Source organism: Manis javanica, chromosome X (genome assembly GCF_040802235.1).
Source record: "Manis javanica isolate MJ-LG chromosome X, MJ_LKY, whole genome shotgun sequence".
Taxonomy (NCBI): domain Eukaryota; kingdom Metazoa; phylum Chordata; class Mammalia; order Pholidota; family Manidae; genus Manis; species Manis javanica.
Window position 1 is genome coordinate 5820926 of NC_133174.1, and position 21459 is coordinate 5842384.

At 44.4% G+C, this 21459-nt stretch overlaps 1 protein-coding gene across 6 annotated transcripts in view; it reads right to left on the reverse strand.

The window, feature by feature from the left end:
* The window catches only part of MID1 (midline 1), a 332705-nt gene that overhangs the window by 96535 nt on the left and 214711 nt on the right, over positions 1-21459 (reverse strand). For 3 of the 6 annotated variants that reach the window (XM_037013449.2, XM_037013448.2, XM_037013446.2), the window contains exon 2: positions 9974-10689. In XM_037013449.2, the coding sequence (XP_036869344.1) occupies positions 9974-10633 (660 nt within the window). In that variant the 5' untranslated portion in view covers positions 10634-10689. Of the gene's footprint in view, positions 1-9973; positions 10690-12527; positions 12669-19774; positions 19956-21459 lie in introns of those variants that run through there. The other 3 variants (XM_017667406.3, XM_073228166.1, XM_037013450.2) reach the window with 3 other exon arrangements.

The following is a 21459-nucleotide window of genomic DNA, read 5'->3' on the forward strand; positions in this document are numbered from 1 at the left end:
CCACAACAGTAGACCTTTCATAACAAAGAATCTGGCCCAGATTTCATCCTGGCTCAGAGCCCGCACAGTCAGGCCTCACCTCCCGCTGCAAAGGAGCGTGGACGCCCCGCACTGCCCGTCCCCTTGGTGCGGGGCTTCTCACCGAACCGTGCTTTCACTTCAGCTTTTGGAATTAGGCAGTTTCCACAGAGCAACACCTTTGTCAGCAATTTTTTACTATTATTCATGTTAAAAACTACCTCATGAATTAAATTTCATGGAACTCTTTTTCATAGGCCTCTTATACACTCTCATCACATGTTATACTATGTCCAGGCCACGGGAGAAGCACGTCCTCTTTGTTATTCATTTCTGTATTCCGAGTTTACCCAGTGCTTATCTCATTAGCTCCGCACAAATAGTCCTTGGGAGACTGAGGGTTCTTCTCTTTTCTTTCTTTCTTTTTCTTTTAAAGCAGGATTTGAGAAGTAGATGGGGGAAAAGACCATTTATAAAGGCACAAAGGGGGTAGAAGCTTTTCATGGTCTCTGTATTGTTTCAGTAATAAGAACCTAATTGCCCCAATGTGAAAAAAACCACTATTTTCCCGGTTCTTTCCCCAATAAGCAGGAAAAGAGATAGAAGGGAGGAGGTAGATGATGCTCCACTGTTCTCTGCACCCTGTCCCATGGCACGGAAGAGAGCGCCGAGAACAAATGGCCCGAGGCCCCCCCAGCAGAGGGGCCGGAGGGAAGGCTTCTCCTTCTGTGGGCACCTTTGCTTTGGAGTTTTCTCCGCCACAGCCCTAAGCAGTACTGAACCCCACCCCCACTTTTCCTATTCTAAGGGAGACAGGCCGGCTTGCTCCATCCTGCACTCACACCCCAAAGGCAATCTAAGACCAAGAGGCTGGCTGGCTGGCTGGCTGAGCATGTGGCTGGTCCAGGCTGCCTGTGTGTCTTGTCACTCATATTCATCTCATCTGTCTCTACGTGTCTAAATGTGACAGTCATGACATAAACCCGAACGCCAGCCTCACTTTCCTAGGAAACAGTCCTAGGTCCTCTGTCAACACCTATGGTGTTGATTCCGTCAGATAAACCACGAACAAGTAGGACTAGCTCATCCCCCATGGGCTTCAAAATGGTGCCTGTTTTTAAAGCCATTTCTTTCACTCCACCACTCACTACTTCTTTATAAGTCCATTTTACTACTTAGCTTGGTTTAGAAAGAAGGACAAATCAAAGTTTCCACCCACTTATAATTCCCCTGGGGGTTGTTCAAAGTTTCCCATGTCAGCCAGAAACACAAATCGACCCTATAACCACTGAGTAATTTATGACACTGTCAGGAAATCCACGATTGGATTACACCAATTAAGCCTTTATTATTAACAGTAAATGCCCAGATATAATAATACCTCATGTTCATGGAACGCTTACTATGTGCCAATCACCACGCGAGGCACTTTATAAGCATTTTCTTTTTTGATGAGAAATGCAAAATGTGTTTGCCTCTGTCAGCTTAAAAGCTATCCTCATGGGTAGACAAAGACCTTAAGTATCATGTGCAAAAGTCCAAAATATAAAGGAAGTTTTAAGTGGCTTTTGTAAATGGAGTTTTATCAGACTTTTCAGAATGCTGATGTCAAGTAGGAATAAATTGAATCTTTAGCCACACTGACTTTCTCAGGCCACTCATGCCCTCTTTATTATTTACCTATCCAGGGTTGAAAACTTACTAGTCTTTCTAAGAATAACCTCATTTAGAATTTGTCAATGACAGAATGAGAGAATTTTGAATATCATGGCCTTTAAAAAATGAAATAGGTAGTTACGTAATTTCAGCAAATCATACTAGCTTTAACTTTGCAACTGGTTGAAATGAACTGTGTTCTTTCAAACCTTTTCAACTCAAGTTCAAGGACCATGCACAAATAGATACTCCTCAGTTATGTTTACTTGCTTTATATATTTAAATAAAATTAAGTAGTTATCTGCATGTTTAGACATTTGGGAAAAAACGACCTAAGAGGGACATTAGTGAGCCCATAGTGGCAATTACAATTCATCTGTTTCCAAAGAGCATCTCCTCTGCTCTGCGGTGTCCCTGGAGGTCACCTGGGTCCATCTATATGAACCCAGCTGCTGGACAAGAGGTCTGGCCCTTGAAGACAACCTGGTCTATGCTGGCTCAACTGTAGGCAAAGCCAGCATGGAAATATCTTAGCCAGCTTTTGTGGTGGCCCTAGAAGCATCGTGCTCCGTCCCTGACGGTGGTCTACCGCCAGGCCAGGTGTGCGTTCACAGTGTGAAATCACTGCATGGAATCTCAAAACTTCAAAGAAACCTCAGAGATGCCTAGACCCCGCGAAAGGCGATGCGGTCCGTGCTGGCAGTGTGAGCTGCAGGAGGAAGTGGCCGAAGACAACAAAGGGGGCAGCAGAGGAACCGTGTCCTGGGCTGAGCTCATGGTCCTCTCCAAAGTGGTTTGGGCAACTTTTCCCACTCAGTGCCAATTTCCTCATCTGCAGAAAGGGAATGAAATAACACAAGCTCCAAGGGTGCTTCCAGCTTTAAAACATTACTGAGGCTTGCAGTGGGCATTCAGAGGTTTGAACAGCAGCCTCCTGATAGGGAATCCAAAAGCCAGAAGAAATAAGCATGTGCCGCTGCCAGTGCGTCGCTGCACTAGGCGAGCAGGAGACCAATCACAGTTATGTGTCCAAGAGCCGGGGGGCAGTGACACCTTTTCATGTCATCTGTTGACCATGTGGTGGGCTTTGACCTATGATACTATTTCACTTTGCCAGTGAAAAAAGAGACTTTCAAATCTAAAGCAATGTGACCGCCTTCTCCCCTCCTGTTTCTTCTGTGGACACAGTACCCGATCCTGATATCCTCATTCGACTTTACCTTCAGAAAATACACATTACATCAGCTTCTCCCTCAAAAATGAAATTACTTCAGGGTCACCCTGTACGGAAGAGTAAAAATGCCCCAAACTCTTAACCTGGCGTTTAAAGACTTTCAAAATCTTCCCCCAACATGACTCTTCCACGACTCTCTCTCCTGGCCCGTCAGCCAGCCCCCTGTGCCCTAGCCGGCACTGTCTAGAAGCCCCAGGCTGTCTTGTAGGTTCCTGCCGACAGGTCTGCGCCGGCCTCCCTCCCGAGGCGCGCCTCACTTTCCTTCCTGGATGCATAATCCACTGATCTGTCAGGGCGGCATAAATCCCACCACCCCGAAGGAAGGTTTTTTTGTCTACTCAAACCCGGAGTCACCTCTTCCTCCTCTGAATCCCGAACCCGTTCCTAACCCATCAGTTCTGCACTTGTGCATCAACAAGTGGCTATTCACTGTTGTGTGTCTGCCCTTTCCCAGATGCTTTAGAAACAAAACTATGGAACACATTAAAGCAACAATATGGACACTTATCTGATATACAAACACTACAAGCAATGGTTAAACAAGAATTGGCAGGCAGTCCACCTCCAAAGGCCACACCTTCCCCATCACACTGTTCTACCCCCTGGTGTCTGATATATATTGCAGGCTTCCTCTCTGCCAGGCACAATGCTGAAGGTTTACATGAAGCATTTTATTTCGTTCTCCCAGGTTTCTGTGCAAGTATGTACATTATTACCCCATAAAACATGGCACAGAGGAATGCTAAGCATTAAGCATGTACCCAAGAATTACATATGTTACACAGCCGCGTGACTAAAAGATACCACATGACTCAAACGTACCTTGTATATTTGCCTGTGCATTTTCCAGAACTCTCTGAACTTACCAAAAAGGATTCCAGTACTAATAAATCATCAGGCAACAACATATCCCCTGTGCTGGTGAAGGAAGGGAGGGGCAACGCAGCAGGGGGATGGACAGGTGAGAGGGAGAGAGGCGGAGGATGTGGCCTGGAGCTCACTGTTGAAAACATATCCCTGGAGATGTTTTCTTTTACTGTGTGTTGTAAATATTTTCTGTACCAAACTAAGAAAATTCAGACATAGGCTTAACATATTTTACAAATATCTAGGAACCCTATTTTCATCACATGGGAACTTAAAAAATATAGAGAGAGAAATTGCAGACTGAAGAAGTGGCCCGAAGAAGTGGGCACTAGTAGAGGTGCATTTTGAAGGGGCCGGTTGGGACTGGTGAGAGCCCATACGAGCACAGTATTCTGGAGGGCCTACATCTGACTAATTCTCATATCCCCATGGCATCATGGCATGAAGCGTCATATGGTATATCTACATTTTAGACTGAAATCTAGGGAATGATTGTGAACTAGTTTAAAAAAATATATATGGCTTGCATAAGGGCTGTCATATGTGATAAAAATAAAAAAGAATGACTGATCCAGTAATTTCACTTCTAGGAATTTACCCTACGAATGCAGCACTCTTCTTTGAAAAAGACAGATGCACCCCTGTATTTACTGCAGCACTATTTACAATAGCCAAGGTATGGAAGCAACCTAAGTGTCCTTCAGCAGATGAATGGATAAAGAAGATGTGGTACATATACAGAATGGAATATTATTCAGCCACAAAAAGAAAACAAATCCTACCATTTGCAACAGTATGGAAGGAACTAGAGGGTATTATGCTCAGTGAAATAAGCCAGGCGGAGAAAGACAAATACCAAATGATTTCCCTCACTTGTGGAGTATAACAACAAAGCAAAACTGAAGGAACAAAACAGCAGCAGAGTCACAGACTCCAAGAAGGGGCTAGGGGTTACCAAAGGGGAGGGGTGGGGGAGGATGGATGGGAGGGAGAAGGGGATTAAGGGGCATTATGATCAGCACACATAATGTTGGTGAGTCATGGGGAAGACAGTACAGCACAGAGAAGACAAGTAATGACTCTGTGGCATCTTACTACACTGATGGACAGTGACTGCAGTGGGGTGAGGGGGAGACTTGATAATATGGGTGAATGATGAAACCACAATGTTGCTCATGTGAAACCTTCATAAGATTGTATATCAATGATACCTTAATTAAAAAAGAAAAAAGAATGGCTGATATCAGGGAATTTGCAGACATCTAGTAAACTCAACATCATTGTCTAATAAAAGGCTTGGAATGGTAGGTGTGATGGTCCTTTTTCTGGGAAGCCTTTCTCCATCTCTGTGTCTGGGGTTGGTGGCCCTGCTTTGGGCACAACGTGCCTCCCTCCACCACCAACAGGGAAGCTATTTACCTACTTTATAAGCTCCATGAAGGAGGGAGAACGTCTGTTCGTATTGCCTTCATTTATGCAACCTATATTAGCTTACATTTTCATGACCTCTTAAAAAAAACTATATGACAGATATATGGTTAACTGGAGGATACATGAAATAATAGATACAATGGGTCTATCAAGTGTCCATCACATAGTGGCATGAAACAAATGTGAATTGTTCTACAGCTGTTAAAGATCTAGTTCATAAAAATTCACACCATTAAAATGTAAGCCGACAAAATGCACTAGAGACCAAAATGACAATTCATGTCCATTAAAATAATGGCTAAAATATAATGTAATTTCTGGCCCTACTCTGATTTAGAAATTATCTTACAGAATTCTTTGTCATACATAAGAATAACTATCAGCAATATGCGTAAGCATTTAATTTTAACTTTCATGTAGGGTTAATAGCTGATCATTAGCGAGGCAGCTGACACGTTCTTTACTGAGAATTAATTATCTGCAAGGCCCTATGGCCAGTTTCAGGTGAGCAATGGAACAGTGTGAGCCAGAGGTCTCTGCCTAACTTAGGGGGATTAAATCCCTCAAGGAGACATGTGGTAAGTGACTAGATAACTAGGTATACACTGAAATAAATGACTGTAATGGGTTGAACTGTGGCCTCCCCAAATTCATTATGTTGAGGTCCTAACACTCAATATTTCAGAGTGTGACCACATGGAGGACTAAGGTCATTGCAGATGAAACCAGTTACAATGAGGTCATACTGGAGGAGAACGGGCCCTTAATCCAGTATGATTGGTGTCCTTCCAAAAGGGGGTAATTTGGACACAAAGACAAGCACACAGGGAGACTGCCGTGTGAAGAGACACAGGGAGAAGACGGCCACGTACAAACCAAGGAGGGGGGCCTGGAACACATCCGCCTTTCACAACCCTCAGAAGGATCAACTCTGCTGAGACCTTGAATTTCGACTTCAAGCCTCCAGAACTGAGACAACACATTTCTATCATTTAGGCCATCTAGTTTGTGGTCCCTTATTAAGACAGCCCTAGCAAATAAATACAGTGGCAAACACTAAATAAATTCCTCTCACAGAGCACAGTCTCTCAGCTCACCACGCTGGGGACCACTCACATTTGGGGCCAGAACACTCCATGCGGTTGCAGTCTGTCCCATGCATCGCCGGATGCAGCAGCATCCCTGGCCTCTATCCACTATATGCATGTAACACACACACACACACACACACCTTTCACTGGAACCTGCACTACCTGCTACTATTTCCAAGTAAGAAACAAGTTATAGAAATTCTAAGGGAAAAAGTCTAGTTTAATATCCACTTACAACTTTCCCAATTACAAAGAAAGTACAAGACTCTCAAAAATACAGAAACTTACAGTCCAGATAATGCAACCCAGGAGTGAAATCCCATGTCCTCACTGCTAGATCAGAAGGGCTATCTGTGTAGGAAAACTGAGCTGTAAATAGAACCTTTACCAAACTATTACAAAATTACAATGGGATGATCCACTGAAACGGGCACTGCGCAAACAAACTCCCTCAGCTAACCTTCAGGGTCTGAATAGCAAAATGATGTTTGGAACTTCAGCTCCAGCTAACCGGAAGTGGGCTATCCTGAAACTAAATGGCAATGAAAGGTCAATTTTTCTTAGTTCGTATATTTTTATAGGTATAACTAGACAAAAGAAACAAGAGCTCCAACATTGCATGTTGGAACAGAAAAAAAGGAATTACTGCATTGTAATTCCTTGAGAACTCTGGAATGCATTACATTAAATTCTCCTATATATATATGGGTTCACAAACCAAACTTTTTAATCCAAGATTGGAGGACTGAAAGGCTTCCTAAAATTCAATTAGGATGATGTAAAAGGGCTGCATCATCATATGCTCCACGTAGAGACTTACGCGTTTGGCAGGAGGACTTTCCTCTTTTCATCTTTATAAAATAAAGTTCAGGAAATGCTGGCTTAATTTTCTCTTTATTTCAGTATTTTATGAATGCTTCCCAATGCACAGTCTCTGAAAGCATTAGGTTACTGACATGATGCTATTTCAGATGATGTGGAAGACTTTGCATGAATTCTACATTAGAATTTTTATGTTTTTTTTCTTATATGCCTAAAAAAAAGTTGTAAGGTACAAAAGGACAGTCCAATTCTTTATAAAAACACACACATACTGAAACCTAGTATGAGTACAAATGCTCCCCAAAGGTTAGTATTAGTGCAATACGTACTCTTAATAATCATTGCAGAATTCCCCTCTTTAAATAATGGACTTTTACTAACAGAAGGAAAACATTTTCAAGCAGGAGACACCTGGGTCCTTCCATACTCAAAGAAGTAAAGCAAATCTATCATCTTATCAATGAAATCCTCCTCAAATTTCTCCACGCTTTGTGTCTCCACAGCATTACAAATCCGTTTCCATATGAGATGCTAAAGCTTTAGAAAAATGCACTTACAGGACATGTTTATTTTTTAGGACCAAAGTAGTAATTAACAAAAACACACTTCCTTAGCTTGGGTCTTTTCAGTATGCTATTACTTCTTTGAAGCTCAACGTCTAGATTGTACTGAAGTTTTAAACAAAATAGGAAAATATACATTCATAAGTGTGTGATAACTGGAAAGGCACAGTCACATATTATGATTTCTTTTATCCTAACTTAAGTGGCATGTTCTAGAACAAACATACCACTCTAGCATGTTATTTGTTTAAATGCTCTAGCACACATTTTGTGAAACGGCTGTTAATAAATGCTCATAAGCACATTTTGTTGAGCGGCTGTACATGTGTTTTGGTGCACTGGGTGCTGTTTGTAAGCTGATCTCTCTGTAATTAGAAGATAAAATATATTACATCGTTAATTGTCAGGCCCTCCCAGGGACAGTATCAACGGCGACTAGCACGCTGGCCTGATTAGACAAGGGTGCAGGACTCATAATGACGAGTTTCATTTTCATGACAAGAAGGGTTACAGCGTGACAGTGTCCCCTCACAAATGTGGCGGTGTTATGTACATGTTAGTAACTGCTCTGTGAGAGTATACAAGTCACCAGAGGAACTTGACCACCAGGTTTAAATATCTAAGTCTGGGAGCTGTTGAATATGGGACAGCGCTGTGGGGTTTTAACGATCCGGCGTTAAAAGGCAGTGTTAATCCAATTAAAACACAGTTTTGATAAAGGAACCACTCCCACCCCACCTCCCCTGCAATCTGGCATGTTTACATTTTGGAAAACAAAAACACCTATGTCTAATAATCCCAAACATTCTGTCCCCAACCAAAAAGGGGTGGAGGGGGGTCGGGGAGAAATGGGTGGGAAATGATCACCTTGGTTTCTAACATCTGATAGCCAGATCAACTTCTGAAGGGTTTTAGAGGCACAATTCACACACGCATTGCCTGTCCTAGTACCAAGTTTGGAGGTGTGTTTCTGGCCACACTAGAAAACCAGTCAGCATCAGTCTTCCCTTTTCCCTTGTCTGTATTCCCTAAATCCTGGGGCCCACTTTCTCTGTGCATTTAAAGATGGATTCACCCCAGCCACCCTTGGCCACTCCCCATGAGTCAGGTTGCACAAATGGTGCTTTCGCTGCCCAGGTGACATCTGGAAGCCAGGATTCACTTCCGTCGGCATGTCAAGAAATAGCCAAACCGAATCACAAATGCTGGGCGTTAATCCCGGCATCCCCAAACAAACCACGAGGGCCCAGTAAATAGTCCGCCCACCGGCGCTAAGGAGACCTGAGAGAAACCATTTGTGAAAGGGGACAGTGTGCTCTGAGTGATAACACTCTGTGATCACATGATTCCTCTCTTGTTTGCTCAGCAACTCGGTGTGTGTCTTTCCTGAGAGGAAGGACTTCGATATATATTTACTCAAAGCTCTTAATTTGTGTTTCCTTTCCTTTTAATTGGCGTCTTGTGATCTAAAATTAGCCGGTGCACATAGGACCTCACTATCAGAGCAAGCTCTCGGCTGAGTTCGCAATAATTAGACCCACCGTCGCCTGAAGTTTAACAGACATCGGGAGACCTGCCTTATTTCTTCCCTGGTGCATTCTATCCATATTTAGAGAGTGACATTTTAATTTGACATAGTCATATTAATTATTATTCCCAGAGCTGGAGTTAGGTTAATGATTTCATGTTAAAAGTGGAGTTCCAACAGGCTTGCCTATAACCTTATTGAGAAATAAGCCTACACGAAAAGGGATTCTTGCATGGAATCCCAGATGGCCAGAGCAGTCAGTTCCCTATAGGCTGGGGATCATTTACCAGAGGAATAAGAGGTCACATGTCCTCTAAAATCCCACAGTTGCTACAGTCCTTTCTCCTCTATTGTCCTGTCTGTGCAGTAACTAGATACAGGTACAATTCAAATGAAATTAGTTTTCCCTGATGACTGAAGAAAATAAATGCCCCCCGAATGCCCAAAGGCAGATTTTATCTGCCATCCCTTTTTGTTTTCTCCTTCCTTCCCTCTCTCTCTCAACTGCAAAGATTGAAAATGATCCAGATTTTTCGAATTCGCCCTCACCTTGACAACGCTAAAATTACAAGCAGCAGTGAACTTTTACAAGATACCCTTCCTGTGCAACATTCACAGGCTGCCAAAAAACATGCTACAACTAATCAGATAACAGAGGTGAAGAGAAAGCCTTCACCTGCCAGGCGGCTAGCCGTGAATACACTTTTTATTTCCATGACATTTGCTGGCAGAAAGGGGTTGGCTTAAGGCGGATCGGACTAACCTTCAATTTGTCATAGCGCTCACTCAAAGCTGCCACCTGATGATCTCGGTGCCGCCCAACCAGTTTACACAAGGCACAGATTAACTGGTCATCGGTCACACAGTACATATTCACCTTCTCATCCTCATGCTCCAGGCACATCAGCCCCCGGATGTGCGAGTCCGGAATTGGCTCAATCAGACGATGGCCTGTAAAAGGCTTCTTGTTCGGGTGAGTGGCTTTCAGGCACTCGTCACAGTAGGACACTTCGCAAGTGACACAGGTCTTCACAGCGTCCTGGGCAGGATCCTGGTCACAGAACTGGCAGAGGACTTTCTCGGCAGAGGTCATGGTGCTGGCGTCGAATGCCCGCTCCCGGCGGGTCTCGCTGGGGGAATTGGGCCCGCTCACTGATGCTTTCTGGAACCTGTCGATGATGTTCTGCAGGGTGACGTTGCGCTTGAGCCCGTCTAGACCTCGCTGGCTGAGCGTGATGACATGTCGGCAGGTGGGGCACTGGAAGGCGGTGATGGACTCCACGGACTCGTTGGTGGTGCAGTGTGACACCAGGATGCGGTGGGCGCAGTTGAAGCAGAGGCTGTGTGCACAGGGTAGCAGGAGAGGGTCCTCAAAGAGCTCCAGACAGATAGGGCAGGTCAGCTCCGACTCCAGTGTTTCCATCTTCAGGCAAAGCTCTCCTGGGTCATCAGCAAAATCCAAGGAAGCTGATCAGCTATCTGGAAACAGAATGGAAGATTTGATTAGGCGAGAGGGGGTCAGCCGTGGGGAGCTGTCAGCTTTGAATGCGTCTCAGAATCATTCCAAACACAGGTCATGGGAGGGTAAATGTATGTACCTTCCAAATTATTCTCTTTCTATTCCCTGAGGAAAGGAGGAGGGGACCACCCTAAGCCAGCATACCAGCAAACATTCTCTCAAAGTTCCAGTCACTGAAAGTGGTGTTTGGAGTTGTGTTGCTTTTTTTTTTCTTTTTGCAAATTTTTTTTTTTAAAGTCTTATTCCAAACTGGCAAATTATTGAACCTGTAATTTCCATAATTTGTATCTAATCACAATAATCTTACTGTGTCACAGCCAAGTTTTACCTTGCATTGAAAATTATGATGTAGAAACATTAATTAACAAACTACAGAGTCTTTCATAACTTTGCATTTATGGCCTTACATGTTAATGTATGTGTGTCTTAGGTACACTAGATACAATATATGCTAGTACTAGTTTTGCTCTGTAGTACCAAACCGGGCTTCAGAGAAGTAGAAATGGGCATGAAATGCATCAGACATCAAGTGAATGATTTCAGCAGAAATGATCATGCTTAAATATGGAATGTGAGTCTCCAAAATGTATTCTGGAGAAAAAACAATGACTTTTCACAAAGATGACTGTGATAGTGGCGATGCCTCTGGCATGTATTTGTTACTCTTCTGAATAATTCTACTGTTTAATCCAACAGGGGGATGTCGGTGGGCAGAGAGCAGCATAGAAAAATATCTGGGGGCCTTTTTAGTGGCTGCAGTGAGCTTGCATATGAATGACTAATAACGATTTAGTTAATTAGAACAAGGCTGCAGTATTCATGTGATATTTACTGCCTACAATGTTCATTTGATAAGGTATAACAATGGTAAAGACTACAGTTTAGAAAGCAGTTTAAGGTCCCTGCATTACTCCCAGGCGGCTTGCAAGAGCTGCTGAGGGAACTTGCTTAGCCTTCCTGGCTTAAAAGCCCCCACCAAAGGCTTGTCACTGTCACCAGTGACAGGCTGGGCTGGCAGGAGGTGCAGCCTCACACCCAGAACCACTCTGGCTGGGCACGGTCTCCACCAGCTTTGTGGCTCCCCCTCCAAGCTGCCTTCGGGTGGCCCAGCTGCACTGGCTGCTTTTGTGAGCTCTCGCCTGCCTTCCCTTCAAAAAGGGTAGGGGAAAGAATCCCACATAAACCCCGGCTCATTAAAGGGGAAGAGGCCTCATGCTCATTAGCAGGCCTGGGAACCAAGCCTCCTTGAACCTTCTCCCTTTCAAGCCTATTAGCGGAGGTCCGCGGAACAGGACAGGCGCGTTAGATGCAGCCCGCTGCAGCTCACCCAGTGGCCCCGAGGCTCACATCCCTCTCCAGGGGAGGGCCCCCAGCCAGATTTACAGGAAGGCTTCGCATGCAGCACTATGTTTAGTGATTCTGACAACTGGCCTTTGGCCTTTTTGTATTCACATGTCCATTTATTTACAAAATTCATGATTTCTGGAATGCCCTGACCCTTTCTGAAACAGCATCCCCCAGGTATACCATGTGGTGCTTTGGTTAAACTAATGCTCAGCTTGCTATCAGCTGAATGGTTAACTGATCATTAAAAGGGTAAAATATGCGCTGAGCTTGTTAAAAATTAAAGAGCTGCCGGCTTCATAGAAGCCTGGTATCTTAAACAAATCTTCAAACATTTGCTAATACTAAGTACATAACAAAAAATAAATGGGCAGCTGAGATTTGAAATAGGAAAGCTTGCTTATCATTTCATAACCTGCAAAAAACTCCAGGGCTGCTATTTTGAGAAACTTACCACCCCTACTTGGTCCCAGCCAACTGCAGATGGCTTGGAAGAAATTGAACGGTTTTACTTCTTGATCATTATTTTGGTTAGTTGTGGAAATACAGAATGAGCTCTACATCAGATTTCTTCTCTCTTCCCATAAGAAGACTGCAAATTAAAGGAAAAACGTAACCCCCTTTGGTCTGCTTTGTTCTCAGGTGAAACAAGAACACCTACCAATAGATCTCAACAGAGGGATGGGCACGTCAATTCTGTGTGTAGCTATGCTGACTGTATTTATGCAGGTGCCAGGATTCCACCCCAGAGTGGTGAAGGCACAATGTCTAGTGGTGATTCCACTGATGACCCCAGTGGAAACGCTGATATTTTATTCAAGAGATGTTTACTGAATGGCAGGTACTGAGCTGCCTCGAGAAGCCAGAATCCAGGACCCTCGTCATATCACCTCTGTGACCATGGGCCAGGCCAGTGTCATCCCTTCCCTGGGTGATCACAGTATCTTTCTAAATGGTCCCGGGGCTTCTGCTCACCCTTGCCTCCCCCCTCCCACAGTCTGTCTTCCACTCAGAAACCAGAGAGCAGTGCCGAAACATGACAGAGTCCACCTCTCCTCTGCTCTACCCTCCACGGGCTTCCCATCTCCCAGAGCAATTCACCAGAAGAACACCAGCCCCAGAAAACACAGACTCAGACAGTGACCTCACTTCCTTCCACACGGGCCCTGGTTCTGCTCGGGGCACATGGCCTCCTGGAGATTCCTTAAACATGACCAGCACGTCCCATCCGTCCCTCGCACAGCCTTCGGAGCCCATACGACTCTCTGTTCCACTGTCACCTTTTTTATGGACCTACGTAAAACCAATTCCCCTGCTACCACCACGGCCACCCACCCACCCATCACAGCAATCCCCCCATCTGTTTGTCTTTCTCCATAACATTTATCACTGCCATACCCTGTTAGTTTGTCCATTGCTCCATGCCTCTCCACTAGAATGTAAGTTCTACGAGAGCAAACGCTTTGCTTTCCTCTTTGAGGGATGCACCACCATCCCCTGGAAGAGTGCCTTACGCACCATAGGGCTCGAAAGATGTGTGGACTGAGTTAATAAATGTACTGATGTTGGGGTTGAAAGCAGCATAACCATTGCCTTCAGGGACCTCACAATGTATCAGAACAAAGGTCAGCAAACTTTTTCTGTAAGAGGTGAGATTAAACATTTTGAGCATTGCAGGCCATACGGTCTGTGTCGCAACTGCCCATCCCCGCCGTGGCAGCATGCAAAGGCAGGCATACACAAGGACAAATGCGTGAGTGTGGCTGTCCAATAAAATGATGTTTCCAAAAACAAGTAGCAAGCTGGATTTAGCCTGAGGATCTTGTTTTGCTGACCCATGTATGAGAAGGCAGAGACACACACAGCTAGCCAAAATGTAATGAAAATCCCTTTCAGAGAGAGATGAATAAATGCTGTGTGGGCAGCGACGGCCACAAGGGCGGAGGGAGGCAAGCACCCACACGTTTCATCTCAGGGCTCACGGGAAATGATATGCAATGGGCCTTCACCCTGACATCAATGGGAATGATGGGGAAAGTGCTTGGGGGCACTTCATGTAAGAATGATTTAATAGCACTGCTCAGAACTGGATCTTTTCCTTTCGTTGCCATAGGGCCTGGTGTGGGGCTTTGTGCAAACGTCTACCTTGTAAATGTTGCTTAACTGTATTAAGTGATGACAAAATATCTAGATGCAAAGTGGGGTTTGGGCAATTTTCTCAGTCTGTTGCCTGTCTGCTGCCCAAAAGGAAGAGGGTTCTGATTTTCTATCTATCATGGCTCCCATTTTTCCCCACTTTCTTGCAGATTTTGCCAAGGTACAGATAACATTTTTGTTAAATTTCTCAACAGTAGGTTGCTAGTAAGCATGCATGCCATTCCCCTGACTCAAAAAAAGTTAGCATGCTTTGTTTCCTAGTTTTCTTTAAAGTATCTTTTTTGAGACATGAAAATGCCTTTCACAAAATATTGAACTCTCTGTAGGTTCTTGGCCCCGGGACAAGTAATGGTTGGTAACACCTGGCGCTGCCTCAGTGATCTTATGGTCCATCAGGGGAGAGAAAATATGAACACTTTGTTATGCAACATAACAAAAGACATGTGGGGCGGGGAGAGAGGGGGGAAGCTTCCTGCAGGAGGCCACCCCAGGGTTTTAGAAGAAAAGCAGGGGTTCACCAAGCTGGTGGGGTGGGGACATTTTGTGCAAAATGTTCTTTTCCTTTCCTTAACTCTCATATTTTAATCTCCAGGCCTGAGAGAGAGAGAGAGAGAGAGAGAGAGAGACAGGGAGAGAGAAAGAGAGAGAGAGAGAGAGGGAGAGGGATTCTTAGCCTTCACTCAGTACAATGGAAGGAAATCACACGTGCGTATCATTGTCAGGAAATTCTATAGCTCAACATTTTTCTGAATGGGCTGATCGGTCCTCATTCAGAGAAGGATGTGGGTGCTCATGAGAACCCCTTGCCACAGAGTGGGGATGGCAACAGTTCACAGCTCACACTTCTGTTTGTCCACAGCCTGTGCTGTCGGGAGCAGGGCACGGAATAGCCAGGGAAGGGAGAGAGTGGGATGGGTGGCCAGACAATCTCCTATGAACTAGCTGCGTGTCCCTGGGGGAGTGCCCACAGGTGCCCCCTCAGGTACCTCGAGCTCTCACTCTGATCACATCCAGAAGCAGGAGTCTTTTGTCACAGGTTGCAGTTAAGCCCTGTATCCTGGGATGCACTGGGTGCAAGACATCTTTCCAAGAAAACTCTTTCAGATTCAAGACTTCTGAGGAAAGCCCTTCTTTAAAATGGAAAATTAGTAAGTGGGTATTTTGGTGGAAATGATGATGTGAATGTTTGCATGCCTCTCCCACCCTCCTTTCTGTGGCTCCCTGACCCTGTGTACTTCCGGTTCTCCTTCTCTCTCTCTCTGACCGTTGCTGACTTCTCCTCCCAGGTAATCAAAGCCTAGATGTTTTCTAAAGTCTGACCTGCCATCAAAAAGCCATCAAAGGGGGCCAAAAGGTGCAAACCTCCAGTTATAAAATAAGTGAGTCACGGGGATGTAAGGTATAGCACAGTGACAATAGTGAATAACACTGGACTGCATATCTGAAAGTTGCTCAGTGAGTAGATCTTAAAAGTTCGCATCACACACAAGAAAATGGAATCTATGTAAGGTGATAACGTTAACTAGACTTATCTTGGCAATCCTTTTGCTATGGATACAGTCATCAAATCATTATGCCGTACACCTGAAGCTAATACAATGTGCTCCGTCAGGGATGCTGCAATTTTAAAAAGCCATCCAGGTTGTTCACTGGTTTCATGAACTGTCTCTCTGGGAAGGACTCTTAGGCTCCTACCTGGCGCACTGTGCCATCTCTTTCCAGAATCCCAGTTCAGCACAGACAGTTCTTTGCTTCATTTACTGTAAGAGCCTTAACTCAGAGTGTGCACCTCATGGGATTCCTCGAGTCCCCCCAGAACCTGTCTGCCCTCCTAGCTTCCTGGTGACTCCCATGATGCTTCTGTTCTCGAGATCACTAGAAGGCAGAAACTCACCTTCTCCGGGGGAAGCAGAATAATTGCCTCCAAAGATGTCCATGTCCTAATCCCCCGAATGTGTGAATATTTTAGGTTAAAAGGACTTTCAGGGTGCAGATGGAATTAAGGTTAGCTGACCTTAAAATGGGGAGATTGGCCTGGATTACCCAGATGAACTCAGTGTAATCACAAGGGTCCTTAAATGTGGAAACCAGACATAAGAGACTTGTGTCAGAGGATGTGACACGGACAGGGTTTGACAACCACTGCTGGCTTTGAAGATGGAAGGGGCGTCAAGGCAGGCGGTGTGAGTGCCTCTAGAAGCTGCAAAAGGCAAAGAAACAGCCTCTTCCCTAGAGCGTCCAGAGGGGGGTGCAGCTCTCAAGATACTTTGAGGATAGCCCTGGGAGACCGAGTCAGACTTCTGACCTCCAGTGCTGTTTAAAGCCATCACATTTGTGGTAATTTGTTACAGCATCACTAGGAAACTATACACTCTCCTTCCCGGGCGTCCGAACCATTAGCTAGGCTATGTAAGTGTCAATCCTTAGCAGCTCTTGGCTCCATTTCTTTGTCTTTGTTCTCACTGAACTCCATGTTGATCCAGGTCCTCTTTACTACATCTCTAGACTATTACCTGCAAACCAAACCAAACCAAACCAAACCACACCTCCTAATTTGATTTCTTACCTCCACTCTTTCATCCTTCGGTTTTGTCTTTGCAACGGGCTTCTGGCACCATAGCTTCCCCCCCGTGACTTCTCTTAAAGGCTCAAAATGTGGAGCAGCTGCTGCCCAAGTATTAGTCCTGATGCCTCACCCCCTTTTTCAAAGCCTTGCGGCTTTCTCCCAAAGTGCTTCTTCAACTTGATTTGCAATCACTCACCTGCCAGACCAGGGACCCAGCAAATGGGACATTTTGCTGCTCTTAGCAATTGTTTCTGCTTTTTTGCCTAGCACACATCAACTTTCCTTTGTGGGATTTGTTGTTGTTGTTTTGTGTTTATTTTCTTGTTTTTGTTTTGTTTTTTTAAGGTGAGAACAAAATCTCCTAGAGGCCCAAAGAGCCCCGGCCACGGTTGTCTCTGAAGATTTCATATGGAACAAAGAAGAACTGTTTAAAAAGATGGCTCTAAATAGTGTGGTATGTCTTAAATGTTTGCAATTAGCAAAGCAAAGCTTTTAGCTGAAAAACGCAAAGCAATACCACTATCATAATCACAAAATAACTAAAATACTTATTTTAAAATAGTACTTTCTAATACACAATAGACTGATCAGTAATGAGACCCAGGTTTGAAGACATGGTTCTTCTCATTCTTTCAGTATAGTCACTTAGCTCTGGGGCTGGTAAGGCACGTGCAAACATGTGCACACAAATCTCATATGGAGACAACATTCAGAATCTAAATTTGAGGCTGATCATGAGCAGGTGCCTGAGCCAAAAGACCACCTCCCCCTTGAAACCCTCCCATGGCAAACCTGGGTGTCAGAGACTCATGCCTTCTGGGGTTAAGGAAAATTCATCAACAGACATGGGGAGAGCTAGGAGTGAGGGCTGTAGGGATGTCGGACCCTGGCACCCAGGTGATGGCTAAGGTGATCTGGCTGAACCAGCTGCCTGGGCAGATGGCCCCTTGCTCCCTCTGGACTCCATGTATCATCATCCTGAGGTCTGAAAGCCATCACTATAAAGGAAATTAACGAGTCACTAGACCAAAGAATAAACTTGGATACCAATGCTGGGTGGCTTGTGGTCAATTGTTAATACCAGGTGGCTCTCAGCCCCTGCCCAGGCGATTCCCAAGGCACTCCCTCTGGGTTTTTCCAAATATCCTCTGGGGTGTAGAAACTAAGTTTGATGTTAAATTTACCAACACACAACTGAGATGACAGACACTGTCAAAACGGTACAGTGTTATACAAAATCACATAAAAAAGGTTTGGAAAAGGAAACTCCTAAAAGCATTGTAAATAACAAACAGCATCTGAAATGGTATGAATAAATTTAATTCTTTAAGAGTCCTAAGTTTCAGAAACATGATCAAGTCAATTTCTTGATCCCATCTCCTCACATGGGTAAATAAGATTTAGTTGACCGAGTGCTGTTTGGATTTTTGCTATGAGATTATCCTTATTATAGAACCACAGGTGGAGTATTTTTTTAAGGACTGGGGCATGATGTTTTTATGCTGGATCAGCAGAAACACGGATTTTCAGAAGACTCCAAACTTCAGAACAGTGAAACTTCCGAAGTTAACCTGTTTGTTAGGTACAGTTTGCAACAGGGACTAAACTCAGAAGGCCTTGCTCTCAAATCAGATTAACATAACCTCTCAACTCAAAAAACTAACAGAAATTCCATAAAGACTGCGTGCTCTATCCTAGATGTATTCACTACAGGGTATTTAAAATAACTTGATACAAGCACTCAATGTCTGCATATTAAGTCTTGGTTTGGTATTTAACTTTTGAATGACAAAAACCACAGAATAAACACACTAACCAAATGCTGCTTTATGACGAGCCCCCTGGTTGATCTGAGATGCAGGTGAGTCAGTAAATGCACAAAACAGGGCCATTCAGTGACAGAAAGGGGCAGAGGGAGATCCAACTGCATGCGACGGCACCCGGAAAGACTGGGAATTGATACCACAACATAGACTATTTCCCACCACAAACTAGGGCTGCTGAGCAGTAAAAATGCAAAGTGGTTCTTAAAGCAACAGTAACAATAATACATTGAGTAGGAACAGGTGAAAAGACAAAAAAACACAAGTGATCCCGTACCATTTTATAGGTGTTACGGCCTCTGAAATATCACTGTGCTCAACCTCCGACTGTCAAGCACACTGAAATTCATTTGCATCATCAGGGACAGGCGACTAAGAACTTCTGCCCACCAAATTGTAGGGGGGCAGACAGACTGGAAAACCAAGTGACAAGCAGATAAGCACGCAGGCACTGGCCTCAAGGTTTAAAGTAACTAATTAGTACAAGAGGTATTTTAATACATTGTCCTTTCGCCTTTCTTCCAAGCTAAGGGGTGCTTAAGTTAAAATGTTTTGCCTGATTCCTAAAGTTAAGAACCTGGGAAGACTTTTAATTTCACTAAACACCCACCTGGTGGAATTCATGCAAACTGAATTACACTGTTCAAAAAGCCTTTTCTGTACTTCCACATCTGTCTGTAATATGCTCGTTTTCAGTAATTGGAACTCTAGGATATTCTTTAAAATAATCATATACTCTCTAGACCACGCAATCTGATTAATAATGAATGAACATTCCTGAAAAGAATTGCTTGGAAGCATTGCAGATGTCTTTAGGGATATGAAGGCTTTAATGATAAAAATTAAGGAGAAATGGGAGCTAGGTCACACTGCCTGGTTATTTTAATTGAAACTTAGTCTTCCAAACTGACTTAACAAGATGCTTACACACACCTTCTGGAGTCCATTTATCCAAACAGACAAGCAAAAAGACACACATGACTGTCTGATCCCACTCTGTCTTAATAGTGAAGAAACCCCCTCAACAGTCTCAGAAACGCAGTTTGCTCGACTAAAGACTGATCAACAGGTTAAAAACAGGAAACAGCACATCTGTCCTTAACAGTTCTGTTAGCATGTCCACATTCTCACAAAGAGATCACCTTGCATACCCACCAATGGACTGCACCCTAGTTCTTGTTGAAGAAACATCGCCGTAGGCAGAGGAGGGGGACCCACGAAATGACAGACAGGCCACCGAGACCAGATGGTGGGTGGCAGGCAGTGCTGGAGCAGTCCTGTGTGTCTGTGAGAGCGTCAATAGTGAAACACAACAGGAAAATCGACGCGACAATTCCAGGAAGGCCAGCTCCACCTCATCCACCCTGCCAGGGTTGCTGAGTTGAAGAATCAAAACTCCCTCCTGCTTTCCGACTGCCTTTGCCCCGGACCCTGCTGTGGCGTCGCTGTGCCCTCACCCACTCAGTGTTCAAACGAAAAGGCAGCCCAGGTCAGATCAACAGCCACTGCCTTGTCCCCCCGAAAATGATGACTTGGCCCTGGGCTCTGTACCCTCATTGATCACAGGGGCCAGCAGCAGGTCGGGCAAGTGTCCGGCAGCTGAGCACTGTGTGCCAGCTTCCCATGTGGTCAGCAGGCGCCGTCCTGCCCGGCTCCCCAGGTCAGCAGCGGGCGCTCGCTTCCCTTGTGTTTCCCTCTTTCTGGTGTCCCCCCCGCACGTGATCACAATATGCTCTGTATACTGGTTTGTTGGGTTTTTATAAGACACTATTTTTGTGTCTGCATTCTGAATTAAAATCTCTGGAAGAAGTGTTTTTTAATGTTACATCAGGAAGAACAATCTCTTGTACAAACACAATAAAGCAGAGTCATTTTTTCTTCCAAAAATAGAGATCTAAATTACCATCTATCATCCTGACAAGCAACTGAAAATATGTGTGCATAAAATATATACATATACACACAATCCAGTTTTTCACATATACACATGCATGTATGTTATGCACACACATAACATCATATATACACATCGTGTGTATATATACACACAACACATGCACCCCAAATCTGTGTTGGGTGTCCCACATTTCAGTCTCCAGAATGGCAAAGAAAGAGTGAACTGAGAATGGAAAAGTACCCTTTGAAAAAATTTATTGTCTAAAGGAAGAAGGGGAAGGGGAAGTAGTCTTCCCAAAAGCACAGAAAAAATAAGTGCTATTCTTTCAAGGATGTTGCTTATCACCATGCAAGACAAGAAACTGCAACGAAAGTAAATCAGGAGAGTGTAAAATCCAAACAAACCAGCACATTTCAGTTCACAAACCAGACACTGGGACTCCACCAAAGGTGTTTAGAGAATATCCTCGATAAAGGGCAGCAGAAGGCAGGGACTGCTTCCCAGCGTCGCCCAGTTGGCACCATGTGACACCTACTTTCACGCCACAGTGACGCATCATGCTAAGCCAAAGTGCGCTGCACATGTTTGCACATAAAGACGCAAACATAGATTTTCTTGGCTTCTGTCCCTACAGATCCTGATTTCATTTGTCTTTTCACAATAAACAAAGGGATTACTCAATTTCATATACAGATGACTTTCCAGAGAAGTCCTCACTGTCCACGGAAGAGACACACGGACATCAATAAACAGAATTTGAAAGAGCTTTTCATCCAGAGATTTGAAAACACTGATTTGTTAAAACAACATTCAAACTGTCAAAATTGCAAGGAGGCCTAGCTGGTCTGCACGCTGGTGCTGTGGTGGAATATTCGCTTGAAAGTCTCAAGCAGAAACTTCAGGAAACAAACACGTACTCCACCCCCAAAAGCAAAAGAAAATG